Raw genomic sequence first — 25,337 nt, 5'->3', positions numbered from 1 at the left:
CCCTGCCAAAATTAAATTGAAAAGCAGTGTGCTATAGAGGCTTTTAAAAGCTTCCTCACAGGGACACTGAGGTTTAGTTTTTCTGCTTTGCTGTGCGTGTGTGTGTGCATGTGTGTGTGTGTGTGTGTGCAGGCATACATATGTGCTTGTGCGTGTGCCCGGTGGCTATCGTTTTGAAAGTGCTCAAAGGGAACCATGCTGTACGGCAAAGCCCCCTCTGTAGTGGAACACTCAGGTCCCTTCCCAGAAATATCGCATCGTTTTGTGTTGCTTTGTGGTAGGGAGGAGGTAAATGGCAGTGAAAGCACCCCAGTGGAGAAAGAGAGCACAATGGATCCATAGAAACCTCAGCCAGGGCCGGTTGTATCAACCTCTTTGGCTTGGAAGAAAAACATCATTGTTAAGGATACTCGTTGGATACTCTGTGGTTACACCAATCGGCTTCAGCCAGAGCTCCTTCGCAAATGGGAGATTTAATTCTCTTAAGTTCATTCAGCATTATATTTACTCATTATATTCATTTTATACCTTTTATCCTTTATTCATATACATTTAAACAATACTGAGAGGAAAAGAAGTCAAATGTCCAGGTGGAGTCGTGGCTTCTACTTCTTTCTGTTAAACAAAGCCGTTTAGCCGCCTGCCAAACAGAGAGGTGTTCAGCTTCACAGTCCACCATTAGGGGACTCCCTGGCATTTGGATGCTAAGCAGACTGTTAGATGTACTGTAGTGAGTCAGCCTCAATGGTGATTGATGGCGCTGACATTTCCATTCATTTCACTAAATTATCAGGGTCCTTTCATTGTCCTTAAACAAATTCTTATTTAAAAAAAGCTTTGTCAGGTGCCAACTTGCCCCCCCCACCCCTCCAGCAATGATTCTGCTGTCCATAACGAACACATTGAAAGGGGCAAGGATATCAAACGGCTCAGATTTAACAGGCTTTCCTCCGAGTCATGTCTGTAGCCTTCTCTGTGATATTCAGAATTAATGACAGATGGCAGTAGCACCTATGACCACGGCGCCGGTGGCTGCTATTAGACAAACCTCGTTAACATGATCGCATGGATTTGAATCCCAGACGCGTCACTTTCCTCAGCTTCTCATTGGAAGTAAAAAAGGAAAAAAATATCTTGTGTTGAAGTCCGGGCTGCGTTGAAACGACATGGAATTATAGTATATAATTATCAGAGCGGCAGACGCTCTCAGATGTCACTCGACTTCTCTGGGCCCCAGCTGTGTGTCATTAGCGTGGCACCTGCAGGAGTGGACGTTAACCATCAGCAGCATCTCGAGTGTTTAATAAAGCTTGTCCACTTTCACAAACAAATCAAGTGCTCAGACCGCTTGATCAGTATTTCAAGGAGACGGCCACTTGACCACAGAATGCCAACTGTTGAAATTCGAACAAATCAATTCCTTCTGGAGTGATTATTTCTATTGAGACGTAATAGACGTGATGTTTGTTCCTTTCCTTGCAGATGTCAACAGCTGGTTGGTGACCTTCGGCTTCCAGCTGTACAACGTGATCCCCGGCTATCGCAAGCCGAATACCGAGGCCATGGAGCCGTCCTACGAGTTAGTCCGCACCCAGATCAAGACACAGGAGTGGGATAGCACGAAGGTAAGCCAGTCACTCTCACCTAATCCACCTTTAACCTTGCCAAAGATCACCTTTTTCAACTCTGCTCCATTCCTTCCCAACATCATTAGCAACTAGACATGCTCCGCGTAGCCACAGTCCCAGAGGAGCTGCCAGCTATCAGGACAGAACACAGCCCAGCGAACCAGGTCCCTGCCCCTAGTCCTCATCTTGGGGAATGGGGTCAGGCTAAACAGCTCTTGTAATTGTCCTGCCATTAGGGAAATCCACTCTCCATTCCCCCCACCACTGGCCATTGATTTCATCTCAGTCTTACACTGTTAGCCAAGGTCTGAGAAGTAGTAGACATGCTCTAATTCCCGCGTTTATCAGCCCCTTTCAAGTTGCCTCCATCTCACCTGAATTATTGAAGAGGCCACTGTTGTCTTGGGTTTGGTTACAGCTTAGACGAGTGAATGCCACCCATCAGGGGGCCAGATTCATGTTGAGTGACACTCTGGCTGCTACCTCACCACAGTCAGTGAGTACTTGTTATAAAACATTTGTGAGCCTAAAAGCTACTGGGAAGATACAACACAAGGTCATCTAGATCCATGACCTCTGATCTGGCCAACCAACCATAATGACACACCAACCGAGCGTAATAAACAGAGACAGCAGTGAAGTGACACTATGCTGTAATACTATCTACTATTGGACTTTCATTTGAAATACTTACAAATGTAAAGCATTTAAAATAGAAAATAAAATGTCAGACATAATGTTTTCTATTTCATATCCTAAAGAATTTCATTCTTTTTTCTGCCTGTGGCCTTGGACATAAATATATCCAATGTTACTGTCAGAATAACATGCATTACTATTTATATGTTTTTATTTTATTTATATGCCCCAAGCATTCCAGCACTCAGCTATTATACGGATCATATATGAAGTGTAGAACCATGATAGCAGGAATCCCAGTTATGACTGATCCAGCATTATGGAGGGATACAGTCAAAGCTCCCTGCTACTGACTCATGCTTGCTGCTTGTGCCTGACACTCCACTGAGAATCTCTGAACTCACTCAAGGTAGCAATCTACAAAGGAGCTGCGGCAGAGGAAAGCTCTAATTGACTCCAAAGACACCCCAGCTGTTTTCTGAGAGTAGATATGGATGGATGGAAGCGTGTTGTAGATGATTTTATTTAAGACATGGAGTTGCAATTCCGACTAAATCGGACAGACCTCACAAATTAATCAACAAGCAATTTTAGCTTTTTTTCTAAATTACTTAATACGTTTAATTGCTAAGGAAACACTCAGATTCTGTTTTTTTAAAGTAAAGTCCTAAACCATAATTACAGAAGGTAACAGATTGCTTGCAAATTTTACCATCACTTTCTTGGAAGCACTCTTGACAAAAGGACTACGATGAAATGAATCTATTATGTTTGCATTACTCAGAAGCACTGAATAGAAGATTGTCCATTTGAGTGATGATTACATTGAAACGCAGCCTGTCAAGCATATATTGAAGAAGACCCCTCCATAGACTGTAAATCACGTAGCTGAGGCTTTAAATAGCAGATTTAGCTTAGATTTGAAGGTTTTACTCCGATTTGTTAGGGAGCTCTTCCTTCAGCACAGCTCTGGAGTAAATACTGTCAATGATGTGTGAGGAAAGATTGAGATAATGAGTCTTTACCCTGTGTGCGAGCCAGGACATGATATTCTCATCTAGAAATCCTGCTTCAAAAATTGTGATCTGAGCTGCTAAATGCCAAGCTGATCCTCTCTGCAGATGGCCAGAAGAGCCTAATTAAATGTAGGATTCTTTGAAGCAGGGATATAGCTTTAAAACTACACATGCAGGTGTATCTTGGACACACTCGGCATTCCTGCCTTTCTATCTCTTTTCATTTAAGCCCCCATTTCGCCATGCTGCTGAATCCGCACACCGATTGAAAAAGTGCCGTGAGGGGCCAGACAGATGAGGTTTGTGCTGCACTAGGCTTGATCTCTCATTCCGGGTTTCGCTGGAGGCTGATTGCACCCCATGCTACATGAATGATGGCTCTCTGGGAGTGTCCCAGGAGGCTGTTTCAGTAAAGTGGAGGACATTGCCCCCTCGCCCCCCCCCCCCTCTTCCCCGACTGCCGCTGGGACAGCTGACCAGGTCACAGTGTTGGCACAGTAAACAAACATGGAGTGGCATGGTGTGAAATGTCCCCCCAGGCCGTCTCTCCTGAGGGGCCCAACAGCACAGCTGTCCCTGTACACGCCCCCCCCCCCCCCCCCCCCTATATGTTTCCTCTTCATGCAGGATCTGACGCATAGTCACGTCAAAGAGCGGGCAGATACGCTGGTCACTGCGAACCTGCTCCCACACTCCTCAGGCCCCGCCCCCACCCAGCTCGAACCCCGAGACGGAATTAGAAACCGTCGGGAGGTCTTTAGATGTGACTGGTCGGCTCCTCGGAGACGCTCACAGCCTCTCATCTCGGGCGATGGCAGGAAGGCACAGTGTTCAAGAGCCTTTTTGTTGCTGCTCAGATGCGTTCAGGCGACTGTCTCGCTGCGTGTTGGCCAGCTTCCATTTCATATCTCTCGCCTCATTTTAACGTCGCTCTCTTTCTTCCTAAGGACTAACTCTTGTCAAGTAGTATTAGGACAAAGTATTAATTTGGGCTCTAGGGAATGCGGTATCCATACAAGGCTTTGATCCCTAAAGGAATTATATATATATACACAGTAGTTACCAACAGATTCCTGTTTCGTATTTGGCCCAGCATGGCTGTCAGAAGACAGTAATTTCACCCTTTTTCATAATATCATGCTTGTCACAAATGATCAGAGAGATTTTCATTTGCTGACAAACACCTCTGCCCCTACCTTGACTGTGTGATACATTCACAGCTTCAAAGCATCGTGTATTTGTTGTTTGCCATTGATAATGGATGGGAAGCAATTACATCATTATTTTTTCTCAAGATGTTAAATCAAATAATAATAATAATAATAATAATGCGGCATCAATGGGATATTGTCTGTGCCACCTGTAATCTTTTATTTTTACACCTTTAAATGTATTGTTGAATGAATTTTGACGACACCATCTAATTCCAGACCGCGGCCAAAGACCTCCAGACCTAATGTTTAGTAAAACTTTGATGAACCAGTTCTTAATTAAGAAAATCTGGTTGATTGGATGATTATGTGTTTTTGTTTTTGTTTAATGAGTTCTTGTTCCTTACAGGTTTCACAGTGTATATTAGACCCCGATCATGTTTTTTTTGCGGATTTCCTTCGCATTCATACACATACATTTTAGACAAGGTGTTGAATCATCTTCATTCAGTCATACGCAGGGGCACCGTCTTTAATCGCCATACAGTCTAGGATAAAGGTTACACGCCAGGTTGTCTGATAACAAACAGAAAATACATCTGACTGTCTATGTAGATGCTGCGGGGGCTGCGTGACTAAACAACGTTTTCTTTGTTTTGCAGTCTCTGCTGGGCGTTCAGTGTGAGGTTCAGAGGCAGCTGAAGGCCTTTGTCAAGCTGGAGCGCTTTGGCCAGATCTACAGAGCTAAAAGTGCCGGATGTCCTCAGACAGAGGACAAGAAGATTTTCGCCTCCGGTGGCTCCATCTTCGGCAAGGGGGTGAAATTTGCTATCCGAGAGGGCCGCATCAGCACCGACATCATCAGCTTAGCCAATGAGGACGGGCGCCGCATGGCCGCAGTGCTGAACGACGCGTTCTACCTCCAAGACCTCCACTTCACCATCGCTGGAATGGACACCCACTACTTTGTCAAACTGGGCTCGGTGGAGGGAGACCTGTCCCTCATTGGCATGACGGTGGGCCGGCGCACTCTAGAGACCGGCGTCAACGTGACGGTGTCTCAGGTTAACACTGTTCTCAATGGCAGGACTAGGCGCATCACGGACATCCAACTACAATATGGCGCACTCTGCTTGAATACGCGTTACGGCAGCAGCGTGGATGAGGAGAAGGCCCGCGTGTTGGAGCTGGCCCGGCAGAGATCTGTCGCCCAGGCCTGGGCCCGGGAGCGCCAGAGACTGAGGGATGGAGAGGAGGGCTCGCGAACCTGGACCGAGGCAGAGAAGCAACAGCTCCTGGGCTCGGGGAAGGTGCAGGGCTACGACGGATACTACGTGGTTTCGGTTGACCAGTACCCGGAGCTGGCAGACAGTGTCAACAACATTCATTTCATGAGACAGAGCGAAATGGGCCGAAGGTGACATGAACACAAGGTTCTGGAGTGACAGACTCAGATGTAGGACATGGGACTTCTTGCCAAAGACAGTTGTGTACATGACCACTTTTTTTTTTTTTTTTCTTTGACTGTGCTCAACTTGGTTTTTAATATACTGTAAAAAAAAAGAAAAGAAAAAAAAGAAACATGGCTGCAATCAGTTGCACTGTATTAATAGAAGAGTGCCCTTCTCCTTTTGATGATTCTTTAACAGTCTTTTCCCTCCAAGTGCGACTGCAAGAGGATGAAAAATGTGCGATGTCTGTGACTTATTTTTGTGACTCCATTTCCTCATCCCTGTTGGTGATTCTGTTCAAAGAAATCCAAGAGGAGTATTGGTAATGCATTATGTTCACTGGCTCACCCTGCTGCCAGACTTGCAGATTGTTATTCACAAGCTCGCTCCATTCTGCCTCAGCCAAGGAGATTCCTTCTCTTTTAATCACTTCTTTTTTATACTTGAAACCCTCATAGCTCCAGTCATCCATAAATAATGAGAGAGATTTCTGTTGGCGGTAGAGCCCTTCATCAAAACCCCAGCTGAACTTGTCAAAGCACTTTCATTTGTGTGATGTGATTTATTTTTCTTTCTTAAGAGGAGGATTGATACTTATTTGTGGTCTTTGCTGGGAAGGCTTCGGTGCACCCTGACTGTGCATGTTGATGGCCTTCTTTATGAACTACAACATTTGCAAAACTGCTTAATCAGCCAACAAAGGGATATGAGGTCACTTTTTTTTATTTTGTGTGTATTTTAATTTTTAACTGGAAATTTCTTTTTTTTTTTAAAGTGAAAAAAGCAAACCTGAAATTGTTCTCTGCTCCCTTTTATTAGACCGTGGTCAAACAACTTGATTATGAAAATAGCGAAAGGCCAACCCTGTAAGAAAATACTGTGGAATTAATGTCTGTATTAAACAACAAAAGGTATTTTACAGGAATGGTTTTGAACTACATTTTAGTTTTGTTTTATAAATAGCTATATGAATTAACAGTATAACAAATGTGAATTTAAAAAATAAATGTGAACAATTGTCCCTTTTATTGTTAATTGTTGTACTTGAACAATACTTGAGGGTGTTTCAACACATGGAATAAACTATGAAAGGTGGTTTAGTTAAATCAATTACTGTGTTTTTCATTAGACCGACTACATTTTACTGATCTCAGTTGCATTTGAAAGGCAGTGTTTGTTTATCAATGAGCTCAAGTCAGTATTCCTCAACACAACGTCCAATCAAATAAAGCTTGGTTGAAGAGCCCGATCTCATCAGTGATACATACTACATAAACATATTGACTGCTGAGCTAGATAGAGAGATAGAGAGATAGAGAGATAGAGAGATAGAGAGATAGATAGATAGGCTTCACATTGTGTTGTGGGTGAAATGAAATACAAATTGCCTTTGCCCTAAGGGCTGCCCCCAGGTCAGCATCGAAAGTGCTTTCATTCTCCGGAATAGGGCTCCGCTCGGTCCCGTGGCTGGCTGAAACGCATTAGTCCTGCAGGTGTACTAGTTCCCGTTTACAGACTAAAGGTCGTCTCTACACGGCAACCTTGGAAATAACCCGCATGGACACATTCCAGCTCCCATGTGTCTGTGACCTCCTCAGTGGAGACCGCAAAGGACAATTCCGTTCATTCGAAAAAATGTCATTATGTGAAAACTCGAGAGGAATCAGGACTATTTTGGAAAAGATGACATTGATTTGACTTCTGGTACTTTTTGAACTATGCCAAGCCACTGCAAAAACTCTTCCTTATCATTTGTCCATCAAAAGACGAACCCGTTTGTGTGTGAAGGGCTGGTGGAAGCATGATTGAGTGTCTCAATCTGTACAAATGTTAAAGTAAACAGTACACGGTTATTTTTTTTCTGCTGCTGGTTGATTCAGTGAAGTTTTGTTTCCAAAAAATATATATATATATGTGTATGTTCAACATTATATGAATGAAGGATATTTGCATTGTGGAATATTGCACTGAGAACTGTTGCGTCATAAGACTGTATCTTTTTCTAAAGTTTTGGACTCATTTTGAGTTTGGGTTTGTTCTCAACACTGTGTTTTTAGCGCTTCTCTTTGACCATGTAAATATGAAGACATCCAAGTAAGCTGTAAATAAAATGCAAATGTAGATACCTCTTAGAGCTACATCAGTGACCCTGTGTAGTCTTAAGGTAGAAAAAAAATAAAGGGAATATTTTGTGTTTATTTTTGGTGTTTTGTTATAAATCCTGTATATTCTATATAATACAGAGACATATTTGAATTGCTTCATCTCAAACGGAGACATGTAATATATCATCCGATAGATTGTGTTATAGTCACTTAACTGCCACACATTATTGTGTAGATTTTAATATAATTTTTTCACAGCTTAGAAGTTACAGACACTTTATTTTACATGCATTCATTCTCATCCTACAAGACTTTTTTTTTTTAGGCTAATTTGAAGCAATATGATAATGTAATATGGCACCTTGTGCCATTATTTAGTCAGACATGCACTGCCACCTGTTAAGACCTCACATCTTATTAAATTCAATTCTCACATGGAGTGAACATATGGCTAGATCAGCAGCACGTAAAATAAAGACTATTAATAACGGCATCTCTACAGTAAATGTATTTCACTGTCACAAGGCAAGGCAGCCTCGAGGGACGCTGTGCAAAACCTGACTATTAATTAACCTGTCGTAGTTGAGGACCAGTCCTTTGTTGTACAAGAGCCACCAGGAGACTGTGTGTTTTTCAACTTGATAACTTCGTTGAAACAAGTGGAGCTCGGGGGCTAATCCTGTTAGCAGGCGGGGTGGCTCGGGAGTTAGCTGCCAGTATGTGGTGGCGGCTAGGGAGCCTGGAACATTTACACTCACTGCAGGCAGAGCTGAGCCCCATGCCCAGAAGAGAGCGTGATGGCCTGTTTTACCAAAGCAGACAGTATTCTTATTTGTTCTTCTCCGCTACCGCTGATCTCTATGCGTGACAGACATGCGTCGTAGGAAACCATCACACCTTAATATTTGCTTTAGTCAGTTTGACTGCGCAAGTTTTTTTGCAAAGTAAATTCCAAATAGGTGGCTCTTGTCTTCCTTGAGACAGCCTGAGCCGCGAGCCCCACATGCCTGCTGTAAAGAGGATTTCTTACAGGGAACAGAAAGTCCTGCTAGCAGAGAGTCTGCGCAGAATGAATTCTGCTGCAGAGAGGCAAAATGTCCTTTCGCCTGGAGGAATATAGTCTTTTGGTATCATAATACCAATAACTTCACCTCAGCTGCAGAGTGGAAGTTGCCACAGTGCAGGTAATTGTATATTTAAATGTAGCTGATGATTAGATTCAGGTCTACTTAAGTACAAGCATTCGGTATTGCTTTTGATCTATTTTGGGAAGAATGGAGCTTTGACAGCCATTCACATCATTCATAAAGCCAACACATAAGTTACTAAACCAATTGGGTCCAAATTACATGTCATTTACAGATAAATACTATATATTTAAAAACAGTATAACTACAATACTGTAGCGACCCTTGGTCAAGAAAGCTTCGAGACGTGCTCTTATTTGTGGTGTTTTATTGTCGGACAGTACACAGGCTACTGTGGGCCGTAGCCTACGCCAAAACAACAGTCCGACCGTTAAACGTACTCCCGATTTAACCCTCAGCTTCCGGTTCTTCCCCCGGCTCGCAGCCCCAACACAACAACATCCTCATGAGGCCTTCACTGACTTCCGTAAATGCAATCACCAACTTATTGCTAACACAGTAACACTTATAACATAACTCAGTCCGTTACAATACTTTTCTTTTTTGCCTCGAGAACCCTTTGTCCTGTGATTCTGACCGTTTTGCACATAGCACTGTGCTCCATCACTGAGTGGCTGAAATGAGGGTGAAGAATACAGCATGAGCCACGGAGCGTTGAAAGAAATGGCTGGATTAATGGTATCAATGAACGACCTTATAAAATAAACCTCACCAATCTGTTGTCATTTGTGCTGTGAGGCAGCAAAAAGATCTCTAATCGCACATTAAATCAATTAAAGCAACACATCGTGATGGCCACAAATAACGAATGATCTTTTAATCCCAATGCAATTCAAATAACAAACAAAATCCTTTTTGCTGTTGTGCTCGTTTGTCTTTTCTTATTATTTCAGACAGCTGGCTCTGCAGGAATAGGTTTCAGAGCACAGTCAGAGTTGGACAGCTACACCATCTCTGGTGCATGCTCACTTAACACCGACCACTACATTCAAATCGGACCAACCCCTTCCAAATATTTACGTGAGAGGAGAGAGGTATATCCTGGTTTTAGCAGGATTTCACAACTGACAGGCTTGGAAGGCAAAACTTTTCTCAAAAAAAACAAAAACAAAACATGCACAAACTATTTCTCATTACCTGTGCTGAGTCTTACACGAAGAGATACCTTCCCCTTGCTTTCACACTCTATCTGTTGCCCCCTCACTGATCATTTTAACCAAGTGTTGAATAAACACTGGCACAGGTTATTTGCTGCTAAAATCAGCAAAAGGCTTATTCCTGCTGAGGCCCAGCCATCCATCCCCTCAATGAATCCTGTATGTCGCCTGAAAATAATGGCTGGAATGAAACACCTGTTGTCTCTTGTTCTCCTCTGCCTGTAAATCTCAGGTATTGTCATTACATGACTGTCGGCTGCGTTTATTTTTCTGAATATCAGTTGACAAAAAGCACCCCCTTGTCACATTATCTTCCAGTTTGCACAAATTGTAGCATCCCAGGCTGGCTACACTTGTTCGAGTTTTCCCAACAGCCATAAAATAACCGGTTGCTTTGATGGTCCACATCTGCTGCGTAGCCTGATAACACCATATGCCTGAATGGATAGGACTGCCTCAGATTCTGTCTTAAATCATTCTGGTCCACATTCCCCTCTCTAACAGTTATGCAAATGGTGGACCAATCATAAAAGCTAATGGGGCAAGGAATGGTAAACCAACTGGCCACATAGAGAGAAGTGAGGCTGAATTTTCCTCAAGGTTCAGCTCTCATTTGGATGCCCACCGTGATGACAAAACACAGCGGCAACAGAAACACTCAGTGAAGTGCAAGCCTCGGAAATGAAACCGAGGTGATGGTTTCCAAAGTGTCATATTTCTGTGGGTCACGCAAAGGCCAGCGTTGCATCTCATACAACTGACCTGCGAAGGGAAAACGGATAATGTGCAGTACTAGCACCTTAAGCAGTACAATGCTGCATGCTGGTAATATGAGAGGCATTATATACAAAAACAGGGACTCTTACAGTAAGAGCCCTGTGAGAGAGCCTGTACTCATCCATTGTAGAGCAACACCACCTTTTTGACCTCTGTGCTAGTATGAGAGGCTTTCAGTGTTTTTTTTGTCATTTTCGCTGAGACAAACATTGCCAAGATAATCAATGATCAGTAAAGTAGAGCCTCATAAATTCACAGTTTGTTGTTTCTTACCAGAAGTAATAAGCACTGCAACAGCAGACTGTAATAACTACCAGAGGGTCACAATCTGCATTGTTTTTACCTCTTTTGAGAAGCGTTACAACAACAAAAAACATATTGTGAAAAAATGTATTTGCATGTCTTTTTTTTTTTTTTACATCATTAAATTGTTTGTTTTTCATTGTTTCCTCTTCGGTTACCTCAGCTTGTGCAACTGAGAAGCGTAACAACTCGGTCTTTATTCTCTCTCTGATCTCCGTGGGTGATGCTGGACGTGGTGCTGTACAAAAAATGTGGATTTCTTTTCTTGGCTTTTTCAGAAATACATACTGCGAGTGCACGTATGTGTGTGGCTGACGTGTGCCGCACTCCAGCAGGGTCTTTAGTGGTCTTGATGGACTCACTGGAGGCGGAAGCCGCAGCTGCAGCTGCCGTCTCCCATCACATTTCCCCTGACAGGTGTGAACAAAGGACCCAGAGAAATGTCACTGCAGCATTTTTAAGTCGCTCGGACACACCGCTTGCATTCAGGAGTGACTGCCTTTGCACATTATGCAAATCATATTGACAGCATATCTAATGCTTTTATTAGGCTAATTATACCTAAGGTCAAATCTGTTCATAGCAAAAGATCAGCACTCATTCAAAACCAAGTGTCTGGAAGTGTTTGTGTTGACTGAAAGGTTTGCTAATGCTTAATGTCTTAGGACAGCTTATCATGTAGCACTTTATGTCCATGAACAACAGAAAAAAAATAGGTGTTGTTGATTTCTGTCTGTGACATCAGCGCCAGTGATGATCAGTCAGGGGCCGCCGTCAATGTTTACCACGACAGCAGCGATGGATAGCATGATGGATGACATGGAAAGATTTTTGAAAAAAAATTCGAATTGTAATTTGTTACCCTGAACTCTCTATGATACGCAACAAGACGCTTTAAACGCATCTACACAGCCGCCTCCCCCCCCCATTAGGTGAGAGTGGGATGAAAGAGAGAAGACGTTAATCACAGACGAAGGCGAAGAGGAGCCGTAAAGATAAGATGCGTCCTCAGCAGAGATTCTCTGTTGTCAGGGTTGAAACAAGGCATATGTATATTTAATAAGCTTGAGCTGCTGCAAAGTATTTAACAGCAGGCCATATTAAAAAAATATAGAGCAGTGGAAAAGGTTGTTTTTTCTTTAAACGAGTCAGCTTTATTTCGGTCTAAAGGTTAAATTGATGTAAGGATGCTCAGACCCCCCTCTGTCTGAACTCTTCGTATAGTGCGGAAGCTAATTCTTTAGTTAGATTGAGCTAGAATGTCTTGTTCAGCCTTCAAGGCTACAACTGATCTGAATAGCTGAGATCAGGTTGTGCTAGCTTGACTTACACTGGTTGTATTTTTGTATGTGTGACAGTCCGTGAAGTGCATAGACGAAACACAAAATCGTTCCCTGACTGGGGGTGAGCTCTCAAACTGCATAAATCTGTCACGTTACCCGTCTTCATGGCTCAAATCGTATTATTCGTGGAGTTCTTTTTCCAGGTGATACAAGCAATTTATAGTGAAGCTATGTTTAAAAGGCAATTTTACACCAAAGACAAAAAGGGATAAGGGTAGTCGTCGTCGTCCCCCCTCTCCTGGTGTCGGACAAAATCCCCAAAGTGCTCATTGCCACAGGCATATTCTTATTGCCATCGGCATTACTTAGACATAATATCTATCCGGTGTCAGACAGCTGTTTAGCAACTGCCTCGCCAACCTGAATGCCTCGTATGTCGTGTAGTGCAAGTACTCAAGAAGGAAATTCAGTCATCTGAAAGAATATGATGAACATTAGCAGCAGTGATGAGATGCATAGACGGGTATATAGCAGAGGCTTTGTTTTCTTCGCCCTCATTTGAATCCTGCTGCTGTGTGTTTTCAGTTTGAACTTCAAAGCCTGAAGACAGCCTGACAGAATTATTTTGGTTACAGAACCTTTGGGCCCATTACGAATACTATTATGTAGATCAGCCTCGGGGAATGGATTTCCACGTTGTGCATTTGGATTGTGACACGGCTGGCCTCCCGTTTCATTTGCTCATACAAATAAGCCTGCCAGTCCAACTGCTTTAAAGTTTTTTTAGCACATTTTCACTGAGGAGCCTTGTTTTCTTTCATTTTTTTTCCCCCCGACCAAGCTCTCTTTTAAATGTTGAAACCCCACCCCCCTCAACACCCCCTCTTCCACAGGCAGACACTCACTGACACACACCACCACACCGCTGGCAAAGCATGAAAACACACTGACGAAAGCTGTCGGGGAAAAATAAATATTTAACCTCAGGTTTTCAAAGTCACATCCTATTTGAAAGATCTTTTGGGAAAAGCTGGAATACTGCCGTTGTGTGACATGCTGAACGCCATTTAGATTTGAAACAGGAAGACAGAGACAGACACATGCAAAAACCCTTTTATGGGATGACTCAGATTTCTACCATCCCTCCTGGCTTTTGTGGAGTTTTTATACACTGTCGTTCTACATGAGCAAGATCATTGTTTATTGGCAATAAGCCTCAGACCAGTAGGTACATGTGCATGCAGTGGAGCAGAGTCGAGATTATAATTCTAATGCGCACCCCTCAGCTTTCACCGCTACCCTTGATGTGACTACTGCACTGCACTTGTAAACTTGGAAAACACTATATTCATCTTTCCAGGACACTGCAATACACTACCTCTGACTTTTGGCAACAGTTAAGCCATGGAAAAGAAAATCAGTAGTAGCTCCCAGTTTTGATAAGTGATGCCCTGGTGCAGCAAAATCAGCTTTTATTTGGGACAGAGGGACGCTGTCAAAACTGATAAAGAATCTCCATGAAAAATCCTTAGAGAAAAAGAAGTAGAGGCAACTTTCCACAGCTGTTTTTTTATTTTTTACTTCCCCTGACTGGTGATGAACAATAACAACCTGACGCCTGAAATATAATTTGCGATTGACCAGAAAACAATGTTTGCTGAGCACACAAGACACCAGTTCTTTTCACCGCGACATAATGCTGCAGGAGGAACACAGCGCATCAGCCATAGTGCCAACTCCCAGGTTACCGTGCATGTGTTTAGTTTTATCAAATAAAAATTGATGATATTTCAGTCTCTCTGTTGCTGTACAACAAAGGTGCTTGAATGGGAATTGACTGCATGAATAAATAAATCAGATGCAGCTGGAGGAAAGTGTTGTGCTGTGACAATAGAAAGAGTTTTCAAATAATTTTGTTTTTAGAATTATTCTCTGCACGAGGTGTACTTCAGTGTGATCTTTTGTCATTGCTTTCTGCAAAATGTGCACCTCCTTTGTACTGTAGATGTGAATAGACGGCCCCCTTAATTTTGAGGGATAGTTCAGGCTGGTCTTAATTGTTCTATAATTAACACAACAGCATTTGGATGCAGGCCTTTGTTTTCCTAAATACACTGAAAAATAGAGAATACTTTGGTTGAATACCCACATCTTCAGTTTGATGCAGTGAGCGAGTGTAACTCAAAAGCCCACATGGATACCCAAGACATTACCATTCATTGTTTGGCTAATTAGAGTGTAGTTGGTGTGTCTGGATAAACTAAAGTAATTAGTCATAGATTTATGGCCGGACGTCTGCTGAGACAGCAGTTGCCTGCATCTACTGGAAGGGATTATTGCCTTTGGAAGGAAGCAAAAGAAGTGGAGATTGCTTCGTCCTGTGATTTAATAATATATATGAGGACAGTAGGACATAAGAAGGACAGACACACGTGTTCCGGTGCAAGCAGGAGTGTTTTAACACAGGAGAACATCATCTAACTTTTCGAGCTGCCCTTGAAAAAAGACAGTGAATTGCCCCAGGTGTATTACACCAGTTACTTCAGCACTCTGACCTTTGTGATTAAATGTACATGTCTCGGATATTCTTGCCTACAGAGGAGTCGATGTCGAACTGCTGAAGTTTCCCAATTCTAATCGCTTTCTGTGTCAAGGCTGATACGTTATTTTTGCTCTACTGCAATAGTGTTTTGGCTTTTGGGATGAAACCAGTTCCTGGTTTCACAGGGGAGGTGAATGAAATAGATCAGTGAGGGAGGGACACATCAATGATAGGGCTGTGAAAGAATGCTCCCGCACAAATAAAAAAGAACAACTCTCACTGCTCATTTGTAGTTTGCTGTTTCTGAACTGTTGATTATTTTACTGGCATTCTTGGCTCAAAGGCTGCATAATGTTCCGAGTGTTTGATTATTTGGCTGGTAGTGTTACAAACCCACAAACACAAGCAAACACCCAAGCGGACGGACAGACATATACAAATACATACTCCCTCTGGAGGAGGTGATAACTATGTATATAAAGCAGATGAGGTAAACTCTGTAGGTTCACAGCAGTTTGCAGGAATGTTAGGCAGCTAAAAATGTCCTGAAAGAGTTGTAAAATCTTCAAGTGGAGCTACAGATCATAAAAATCCCACAGCAGGCACTTTCCTTTGCGAAAACCTGACGAAAAATATATGACATCAGGACATTTGAGAAAATGACTATGTGCGCTGAACGTTTTCTAAGTCGTCTCACTGAGATCAGACCCATGCTGACAAAGCATGAGGTAAAGAAAACATCCATTCCGTTTCAGTGTTTTTTCTATACAGATAACTACAAATATATATTTAATTATGACAACATGTAGTCAAGACAATTGTGCAACAAATGCTGGATTTACTAGCTAAGTATCCCCACACAGGCGTTCTCATTCTGTACCCTGCATAAGGTAAGGCAATGAATTCCAGATTCATCCGGGCTGACCTAGATATAACTAGAATCCCTGCATCGCAATTGAGAGTTAGCATTTAAGATCATTTGTGCAAATTATTCTGTAAATGAGGATAAGGTAGCTCTATCCTCATTGGAAGTTAGATTAAAGAACCTGGGGAAATGAAGCAGAGCCCACACCGTATCTTCCTGGAAGCCGGCATTGACAGGTGATGCTGCGGTAAAGGGCGAAGTGGGGATGAGAATGAATTGTTTCATTTGACTGTGGCCTGTGTGCGTGTGGGTGAGAATAACACTGTGTGATTAGGTACGATGGGTTGATATTACTTCTTTTCTATTTTTCATCGTCTATTATTATCCATCTTGGCAGAGTTTGATTTCGGGAGAGTACCTACTGCATGAGAAAATAAAAAGTTCAAGTGCCAAACTTTTGTGACATTTTTAAACTGTGATTTTGGTTGATTATTCAAATCTCTCCATCTCCTCAGCACAGAGGGGGGGGGGGGGGATTTTCTTCTACTGCAAAATTGAAATGTGAAAAATTACCCCAACTCTGTCAGTGTTCTCTGTGTTCAGTAAAATCAAAACCAAAACATATGTTAACCTCCTGATATGCACTCTCACTACTGCACGATTGTTGCTTCCCAAATTATACACCACACTCTACATGAATGTTGGGTACTGATTTGATGGTCCCACTGTGAGTCAGTGCAACAATATCTCATAGAAAGCTTTGCTGGAAGTCATGTAAAAAGAAACGGGCGACACAGGGCAGAACAATAGTGTAATCAGAAATATAACTACCTACAGCCAGAGACTGATTTATATGGAGGCTTGAGTGCAGAATTTATTTATTTTTTCACAAAAGACTTCACAGAGGACTTTATAGAACAGCATGCTGACTTTTCAAGGAGTTAAGCTGTAAGCCAAACTACACAAAAGTGGTAGAAAATGGTATTTGAAATCAGGATCAGAAAAACTATTATCCATCACAAGGTGATGAAAATGTTGTCTGTGATGTGGCTCATGATAGAATGCACCTCAAACATATGATGAATATGATAATTACAGCTGGAGCCCTCAAGGGGACAGCTCCAGTTCCTTTTCTTTAGTATGTTTCATTTATTCTTGTCTGCTTAAAAGATGCAACGTCAAACCTGATGTTACGCGGTCAACATTTTCCATTCTGATTGCAGCCTTCTGCAGAGTGCTCAGCATGTTTCACAGCACGAATTAGGGTCGCAAGTAGTGACTATTTTCAATATTGACTTTCTGTCAATTAGGTGTACAATTTATTGATGAATCCAGCTTTTAAATTGGCATGAAATAGTGCAAGTCTCCCAAAGCTCTATGTGAAAATTGCTTGAAAACACTCCAAATCTCATGTATATTCAGTTTGGTTTAGAACAGAAACAGCAAATGCTCACATTTAAGAAACAGCAACTGTTTGCTACTCTAAACTTTGCTACTATAAATGAATTCAACAACCCTCATCAATCATCAAAATAGTTGACTATTCATTTAACTAATCGGTTTAGCATTTCACGACAAACACACTCATTTGATCTTTTCAAATATAGTCTCTATGATCGCCCTGTGATGGCTGAACATCGTCATTTCCAAACAGTGAGTGTCTTGAGCACTCTTAAAGGATAGTTTTTCTAAACTGCTGACTTCTGAAGCCGGTCCATTAGTTATGAGCCGAAGCAAACACAGTCTGCTGGTAGGAACCGGAGAGTCGTAGCAGGTGATGCGATGCAGCGGCCCGAATCTCTTTCAGAAAGGGTTGTTAGTTCCTTTTGATTTGTGCTTGGCCTTCTGTCACCCAGACACATTCCCTGAAATCACATCACTATAATGGTCTAATCAGCACTTAACAAGCCATGTTACATAAAATCAATGCACCCTTCCATTTGAGAATTCAGAATATTTGGTGGGGCTGATGAAGGCTCGTTGGAAGGAAGGGGCGGGAGATGCTGTCGATAGAGTGGACAGGCCTGCTGAGAGCAGAGGACGCGCTTGCCCTTTGAGTTCAGTGATCCCCCTGAGATCCGAGCTTTTACAGCAAAATCCTTTGTTTTGCTGACTAATCGTGTATTGATTTGAACAAGTTGTTAAGCCCAAATAAGGTTGTCAGGCCGCTGCCAAACAACTCCTCTACCTGTAGAGGCTCCAAGAACAGAGAGCCATGTCTCCCACTGGACGCACCATTTAACTTGTCCTCTTGATTTATCATATGGAGAGTGTAAACGGGATAACTCTCTACTTTGGTGTGTTTTTTCTTTCTCATTTCATACAGACAGCAGAGCATACTGTCTCACCTTGTTTCATGCATACATTGCCTGGTGGTTTGTGGGGGAGGATGTGTGTCTGTGGAAATATAAATACATGCGACACGCCATCAGGTATCACTCCCATATGCAGGTTGTCACAGAATGTGTTAGGCCTGCAAAAAAAGAGGGATGGTGGGGGGGGGTTACAAATCTAGTTATGGATAAACACTGGGGGGTATCTCAACCTCGCTGTTCCTACTGATGCGTAGAAAACAGTTGCTGGATGCCACCTGAATTCACTGTTGCTCTGGACTATCTGATGTCGATGAAAGCCAGCAGGGTCTTTGCATTATTCTTGATAGAACTGCAAAGAGAACATAACAATGCCAGCTTGTTTCCATTTCAGTAGACCTTGGAGCTGCAAATGAATAATATATTGAAGGCAACTCAGGGGTAAATGAATAAATCTGCAGTAGGTGGGGATTTAGAGGGAGGAGTGGAAGTGCCGTAGAGCTACAGCACTACCTTATGGTAAAGTAAGATATTGCACTTTATTATGGAGGAGGAGAGAGAAAGTTGATTTCAGAAGTATATTACTCCGTTAATACACACTACATTTTTTGATACATTTTCTGGTGTTTTTTATAATTAATAGTATAATTCTTTATGTTGTTGTTTTATTTTTGTTTTTCCTTGCAGCAAATTAAAGATAACTTGATTGTTGGTTTCAATCGGTCTGACAGTCACCATGTTTCAAATTTGCTCTGAGGGCACAGGAGCATGCGATATGCAGACATCATGACCTCAGCAAATCACCCATCATATTTTTTCACTCTCCGTCAATGAATCGGAAAATGGATTTGTTCTGCTCCCCATTAAGACGAGACCATGTGCATAATTGCTCCATCCATGCTGGAGATAATTAATATCAATGACCCCGCTGACTTTTCAAATGCATCATGTTGGGTTTAATGATGATGTGTCATAAGCAGCCGGAGGTGGAGACACCCAGCTCTGTGTTTGCTGGCAGGCCCAGACCAGGGGCTCCAGAGCTGACAGGCGAGTCCAGGTGAGTAATTGTCTATGGCATCTTATTACATTGCTGGCATGATCTGATTTACTCCAGCAGCAAATGGTGGGAATAGACCCAGTTGTCGTTGTGGGTATTGGATTAACGAGGTTTACGCACAAATGGACCTCACACTGACGGCAGATACATCATGTAAGATTAAAGAGGATTTCCATGTGGTTGTGATGGCTGTTCTGTTTGCTTCATTACACTATTGAATCATTCCACACATGTTACGCTTTGGTGTTGGAAATATATTTCACAGTTTTCCCTGTATGTAGAATAAACTTTGGCTGATGTTCTTTTGTGTGATATGTTGTTGCCAGTGGTTCTGAAGAGAGGTTTTGCATCAGGAAAATGCTGCTTGCATTAAAACCATTTTTTTTTTACTGCTGATAGACAGTGACGGTGACATTCAAATATAAATGCTCCTTACAGAGAGAACATGAATGTTTATCATGAATTGCTTATTTTCATTTTTGTGAATTTATCCTGAGGTTTTGTGTATATTTGTCCATGTCTTGTAGTTGTATTCATTCAGTTGTATTCAGTCAAAAAGTGAGTGATCTACTTAAAAACTTCAAACACTGAATGTTTTTCTCTTTTTCTCAAACTGATTTAAAGGATTTAAAGTGATGTCATCATCTGCATACTGCTCTTCCCTTAAAACTCCCATGATACTTATTTTTATCACATTTTTATTTAAAAATGCGTCTCTCTATAGTGTCCACCATAAAATGTAATGTCATAAACATTGATAGAATAATTGCAATAAATAAAACAAAATTATAATCCTGAACTCCTAAAATGGCATTACGGCTTCTGTTAGAAAACTACATTACCCTGCAACGATAAGAAAAGACTCGTTGTCAGATAGCGACACCTGATTGGCTTATTGAAATCCACGTGACGGAGCTCGGCGAATGGTGAAAGACCCAAACAGGAAGTGTCCCTGTGCGACACAACGTGAAAGTCAAGTTAGAGCAAAACGATAAATATACTATTGAACATGTCGTTTATTGTATCTTCAAGCTGTCGCAACATCTTGTGCTTTTAGCATGCTTTCGTGACTCAAAGTGCAGCGTTCGTCACGATGTTTCAGGCTGCAGCTAAAACGCTTTCTGTTGCAACGACCACAGCAGCAACGTTAACTCGGGGAACATCGTTTAGTCTTCGATATTACTGCAAGAAGACACCAGCGAAGCTCAGAGTGTCCCAAGCTGTTTCAGGAGCTGAATTGGGAGCACGTGTCAAAGTACAGGTAACACTTAACGCCTACTTATCACTTCATATGTTTCATGTGTGCTGACAACTATGCTCCAGTGACATGCAGCTTAGCTAATGTCAGCGTATTTTCATGCATGAATAAATGAGCAACCTCACAGTAAACATGAATGAAGCCTAGATCATCATTACGTTACGTTAAGCCACACATCATGTACAAAAAAACTGCATATTGATGCCAGTGTATACATGTAGTTGTGATTTTATTTTTGAATATTTTATTGTGAAAGAATGAGGAGTGGAATTTTCAAATTGCCAACATCCGGGTTCATGAACATTGCATGCAAATGAGAAAGGGGATATTTCTGTAGTAGCAGAGGGAACAGCCTCGGGGTATTTGATGTGTTTCTCTGCTGTAGGGATGGGTTCGCTCCGTTAGACCTCAGAAGGCAAATCTCTTCCTCCATGTGAATGATGGGAGCTCTCTGCAGTCGTTGCAGGTCGTCGCCAGCTCAGAGCTGAATGATCCGTAAGCACTGCAGTTTCATTTCCCGTGCATAATCCTTGACATTATAATGTTTAGGTATGAAGGGTGCACATACTAAAATAGTCACTGACTGTCTTCCTCTCTTCTCTCAAATTAAGATTGCTCACACTTGGTAGTGCTGTTGAAGTCACAGGTACTCTTAGGAAAAGTCCACACCAAAAACAGCCAGTTGAACTGGAAGCAGACCAAATCCACGTAGTTGGAGATTGTAACCCTGTGGTAAGAAGTCTCCTCAACCATCAGACGTAATTGTGCTCTCTGTGCTATCTTCACCTTATGTTATAACTTTGTAATATGGCCATTGTTTAGGACATTTAGTATTGTTGCTTTGTATTCTTGTTTCAGGATTTTCCCTTCAAAATAAAAGAGAGACACAGCCTTGAGTATATTCGCCAGTTCCCTCATCTCAGGTGTAGAACAAATGCCTTTAGCTCTCTGTTGAGAATACGAAGTGAGGCCACTACAGCAGTTCACTCATATTTCAAGGTGAGCTCATCGGTGGAGGAGTTTTTAATAGGATGCAGAGCAAGACTTTTTGTATTTATTTATTCATTTTTTCTCTCAGGAAAATGGCTTTGTGCAGATTCACACTCCGGTCATCACCTCAAACGACTGTGAAGGGGCAGGAGAGCTCTTTCAGGTTGAGGTGAGTGTGTCATCCAGTGTGTTATTGTCGATCGAAGCGCTGATATGAACACAAAGGATCAATGACATTGTTTGAAACTTCAGAACCTCTGCTCTTACCGCAGACGTCCGGCCCAGACAATGAAGAAGGTGAGAAGTTTTTCTCTGTCCCAGCTTTCCTGACCGTGTCTGGTCAGCTTCATCTGGAAGTGATGTCAGGGTGAGATAAACTCTATGAATTTATCTTCTAGTGATCATACACGCACTGAGGACGATTTCTAATTATGCCCTGTCACTCCTCCTCTTCCAGGGCTTTTTCGAGAGTCTACACATTCGGGCCAACTTTTCGCGCAGAGAACTCCCAAAGCAGACGCCACCTGGCTGAGTTTTACATGGTGGAGGCCGAGGTCTCCTTCACACAGTCCTTAGAGGATCTCACCAAGGTACACTGTGTTATTGTCCTACAAACACAATGTTGCTCGGCGATATCGATCAAAGTAGCACATTGGTTAACACGTTCTAGCCTGTTAACTGCTTCACACTCAACTTATGTCTGTGCATAGAACAGATTGATTTCAGCATGCTATGAAAATACACTTTGATTTGTGTATTGATATGTCCTGGACTACATGAACAGAATGTTTTATATTCTTTTTACCTTTATTTTTACTCAATATTGCTCATTTTGTCTGAAGAAACTAAGTAGCATTAAAGTTGTCTGATAAAATGCAGACATCATGGACCGGCTAATTCTTTAAACGTGAGGATCTCGGATGAAGTGAACTTGTTGTCACACTACATCAATTCCTGTGTACCGAATTTCAAATTTTACACTTGCCTTATGTGACTTTTAAAGCTGCCCTCATGCGCAGTTGGCCAGACAAAGCTTTAATTATTAAACCGGGCCCCGCTCCTTAGGTCATGGAGGACATGTTCAGGTCTGCCACGGAGCATGTGTTGGCTCACTGTGCCGAGGATGTGGATTTGTTTCACAAGCATGTGACTCCTGGACACAGGGTGAGTCCTCAAGGACACTTGGGTGCATAACCTGGCTCCTTATACCAACCAGCCACAAATACATCCGACTTCAATATTATCTCAACTTACTTTTCTTTCCCTATTGCGTCCATTCACTCTTAGAACACTGTGGAAGCTATGCTGAAGAAGAGATTCCCCGTGTAAGTCTCTGATTTTTCACAACATGGAAAGTAAAATGATTGTCAGCTAAAGAATAAAGTCCTTGAATGACTGATGCTATTTCCATATACTTTTAGGATTACCTACAGTGAGGCTATAGACATCCTAAACCACAGCTCCCAGACATTTACCTTCCCAACAGACGTAAGTGTGGATGTTTTATTTATTTACTAACAGAGCAGACTTGATCTCTATCTCTACTGTATGTCTGCTGCTAACACTGTTATCCCTCAGAGCTCCATACTGACCTCAGCTCTGCTTTTCCACAGTGGGGTTGTGACCTTCAGACAGAACACGAGAAGCACCTGGTGAAACATTGCGGCAACGTTCCAGTCTTTGTCACTGATTATCCGTACGATCTTAAGCCTTTTTATGCGAGAGACAACCAGGATCATCCCAAACATACGGTAAGACGTCACCACTCCGTTAAATACGCTGAGCGAAATCAATGATTTAACAGCTCAGTTCCTTCCTTGTAATGTCAGTTGGGTTAACGCGGCGTTTTGCATATCTGCGCTGACTCCCGGCTGTCGTTTGTGTGTGTGCAGGCAGCTGCAGTGGATCTTCTGGTGCCGGGAGTTGGAGAGCTCTGTGGGGGCACGCTGAGAGAGGAGAGGCTGGATCTGCTGAGGGCTCGGCTGGAAGAGTAAGCTCTCGTACTCCAGGGGCAGTTCAAGGCCCATGCTAATATATTTAGACTACGGTTGTCAAAATCTGCTGAGTTGCTTTGAATTTGTTTGTATTTTAATTAATTGAGATCAGGCATAATCCCAGTAGGCGATAGCTGGCGCATTTCACAAGTGCTGCAGTGTCTTTTTAAAATAGAAATCTGTTTTTCTCTCACCACCTCACAGAGCAACAATGTGCAGAAAGTTAGTGATTCTGCTGTTCAAATCCAGACTAACGGGATGGGTTAGCAGCTTTTTAAGCCCCCTGACTCACCACACATATTGAGTGGTAGAGAAACTAAATGATATATGGACTTTTATACTGCATATACTATTACATTTATGTATCTATTATTCATTGGTATAAAAGAACGGAACAATAAACAATGAATCTATTGTACAAATGAAATAACATTAACATTAATTGCAGGTTTTACTGACTAGCTGTGGACAAGAAAAACCTTTGTCACATTTGTGTTGGACAACACTGACTGTCTTCTATTCTAAAAAAATGCATCATCAGAACAATGTCCTGGTGAATGACTCTATCGCTCTAATATGTACATCAGCCCCTGGTCTGAGTTTGTAACCCTCAATTAGGCACAGAGGAGAAAGTCTGCAAATAAAGTCAGTTTTGTTATTTTCACATTGATTGATAATATAGGAAAATAATGCTATAAAGGATTATTTTTATATTTAGGTTTTGAGTTTGTGTTTTGACCAAAGGCTCATACATGACTTATCATACTTTTCCAGGGCTGGATTAGAAGACACCTACAGCTGGTAAGAAAAAAAACATATTTACATTACCAACATTTGAATAGAGACGTCCTTCCACACCAACAAAGTTGTAATGACATGTTCATTTATTGGCAGGTATCTGGATTTGAGGCGTTTTGGCTCCGTCCCCCATGGTGGCTTTGGATTGGGATTTGAGCGATTTTTGCAATGCATTCTCGGTGTTGACAACATAAAAGATGTGATTGCTTTCCCCAGATCTTCCCATTCTTGTCTTCTATAAAACACAATTCTGGCCAAGTAGATATTTTGAAGTCCGTATTTGCTGTCTGTCAAACATCAAATAAATATTATATTCAACATAGTTTTTCTTGTTATTGGTTTATTGTTTTTTTAAAATATGATTAGTTATTATCAAACATGTATCTGCAGCAGTATATAACAACAATGAACAAAAGATAATCCTACAACCACATCTGAGAGGGAATTTCATTCATCCACAGTTAATTATTCAACATATCGCAAGGGAGTGTTTAGTTTCATGAATAATTGTATTTGTCTGTACCGACTTCCATATTTTAAAACAATGTCGGTTTTTAGAGCGACAGACAAGTATTGTAAATGTCCACCAGATGGTGCTTTTTCCCATTCCATCCAATATAGAAAATGCGAATAATTTACTCTCAGCAGATATTGACTTTTATCTTGACATTTTCTTTTCCAAAGTGCGGAAAATCTTTAAAAAATAACCTCCATCTTTAAGCTTTGATTTATACTGAAACATACAACACGCGTTTGATGTAATAATGTTAAATCCGATGTGTTTCCGTATTTGGAATAAAACTGAAATACTTAAACATCTGTTTGGTGTGAGTGTGGATAAATAGTATTTTACAAAAACATCG

General features: G+C 41.8%; 2 protein-coding genes across 3 annotated transcripts in view; both read left to right on the top strand.

Annotated features, from left to right (window-relative positions):
- tenm4 (teneurin transmembrane protein 4) overlaps positions 1 to 5,855 on the top strand; it is a gene marked incomplete at both ends in the record, with an annotated part of 111,028 nt that extends 105,173 nt beyond the window's left edge. For both annotated transcript variants that reach the window (XM_079165745.1, XM_079165744.1), the window contains 2 exons: positions 1,483 to 1,625; positions 5,097 to 5,855. In XM_079165745.1, coding sequence (XP_079021871.1) covers positions 1,483 to 1,625; positions 5,097 to 5,855 — 902 coding nt within the window. The remainder of the gene's footprint in view (positions 1 to 1,482; positions 1,626 to 5,096) is intronic.
- Positions 5,856 to 20,398: 14,543 nt separating this feature from the next.
- On the top strand, positions 20,399 to 24,785 carry nars2 (asparaginyl-tRNA synthetase 2, mitochondrial). Its single transcript, XM_079166545.1, has 14 exons — positions 20,399 to 20,695; positions 21,078 to 21,187; positions 21,304 to 21,424; positions 21,551 to 21,691; positions 21,771 to 21,851; positions 21,955 to 22,049; positions 22,140 to 22,272; positions 22,748 to 22,846; positions 22,970 to 23,007; positions 23,104 to 23,170; positions 23,296 to 23,433; positions 23,575 to 23,672; positions 24,451 to 24,477; positions 24,571 to 24,785. Exons 1-14 carry the CDS (start codon positions 20,528 to 20,530, stop codon positions 24,713 to 24,715), a joined length of 1,461 nt encoding a protein of 486 aa, XP_079022671.1. The 5' UTR covers positions 20,399 to 20,527; the 3' UTR covers positions 24,716 to 24,785.
- Positions 24,786 to 25,337: the final 552 nt, after the last annotated feature.

Source organism: Pholis gunnellus, assembly GCF_910591455.1.
Source record: "Pholis gunnellus genome assembly, chromosome: 9".
Taxonomy (NCBI): Eukaryota; Metazoa; Chordata; class Actinopteri; order Perciformes; family Pholidae; genus Pholis; species Pholis gunnellus.
The sequence above is the reverse complement of the archived record's forward strand: the minus strand, read 5'-3'. Positions and strand labels throughout refer to the sequence as shown.

Bases quoted from the DNA above. Each gene is read 5' to 3' on its own strand.
- nars2 (XM_079166545.1), top strand. From the start codon at position 20,528: ATGTTTCAGGCTGCAGCTAAAACGCTTTCTGTTGCAACGACCACAGCA. The intron at 20,696-21,077 runs GTAACACTTAAC...TCTCTGCTGTAG, and splicing joins GAGCACGTGTCAAAGTACAG to GGATGGGTTCGCTCCGTTAG. The intron at 21,692-21,770 runs GTGAGCTCATCG...TTTTTCTCTCAG, and splicing joins CAGTTCACTCATATTTCAAG to GAAAATGGCTTTGTGCAGAT.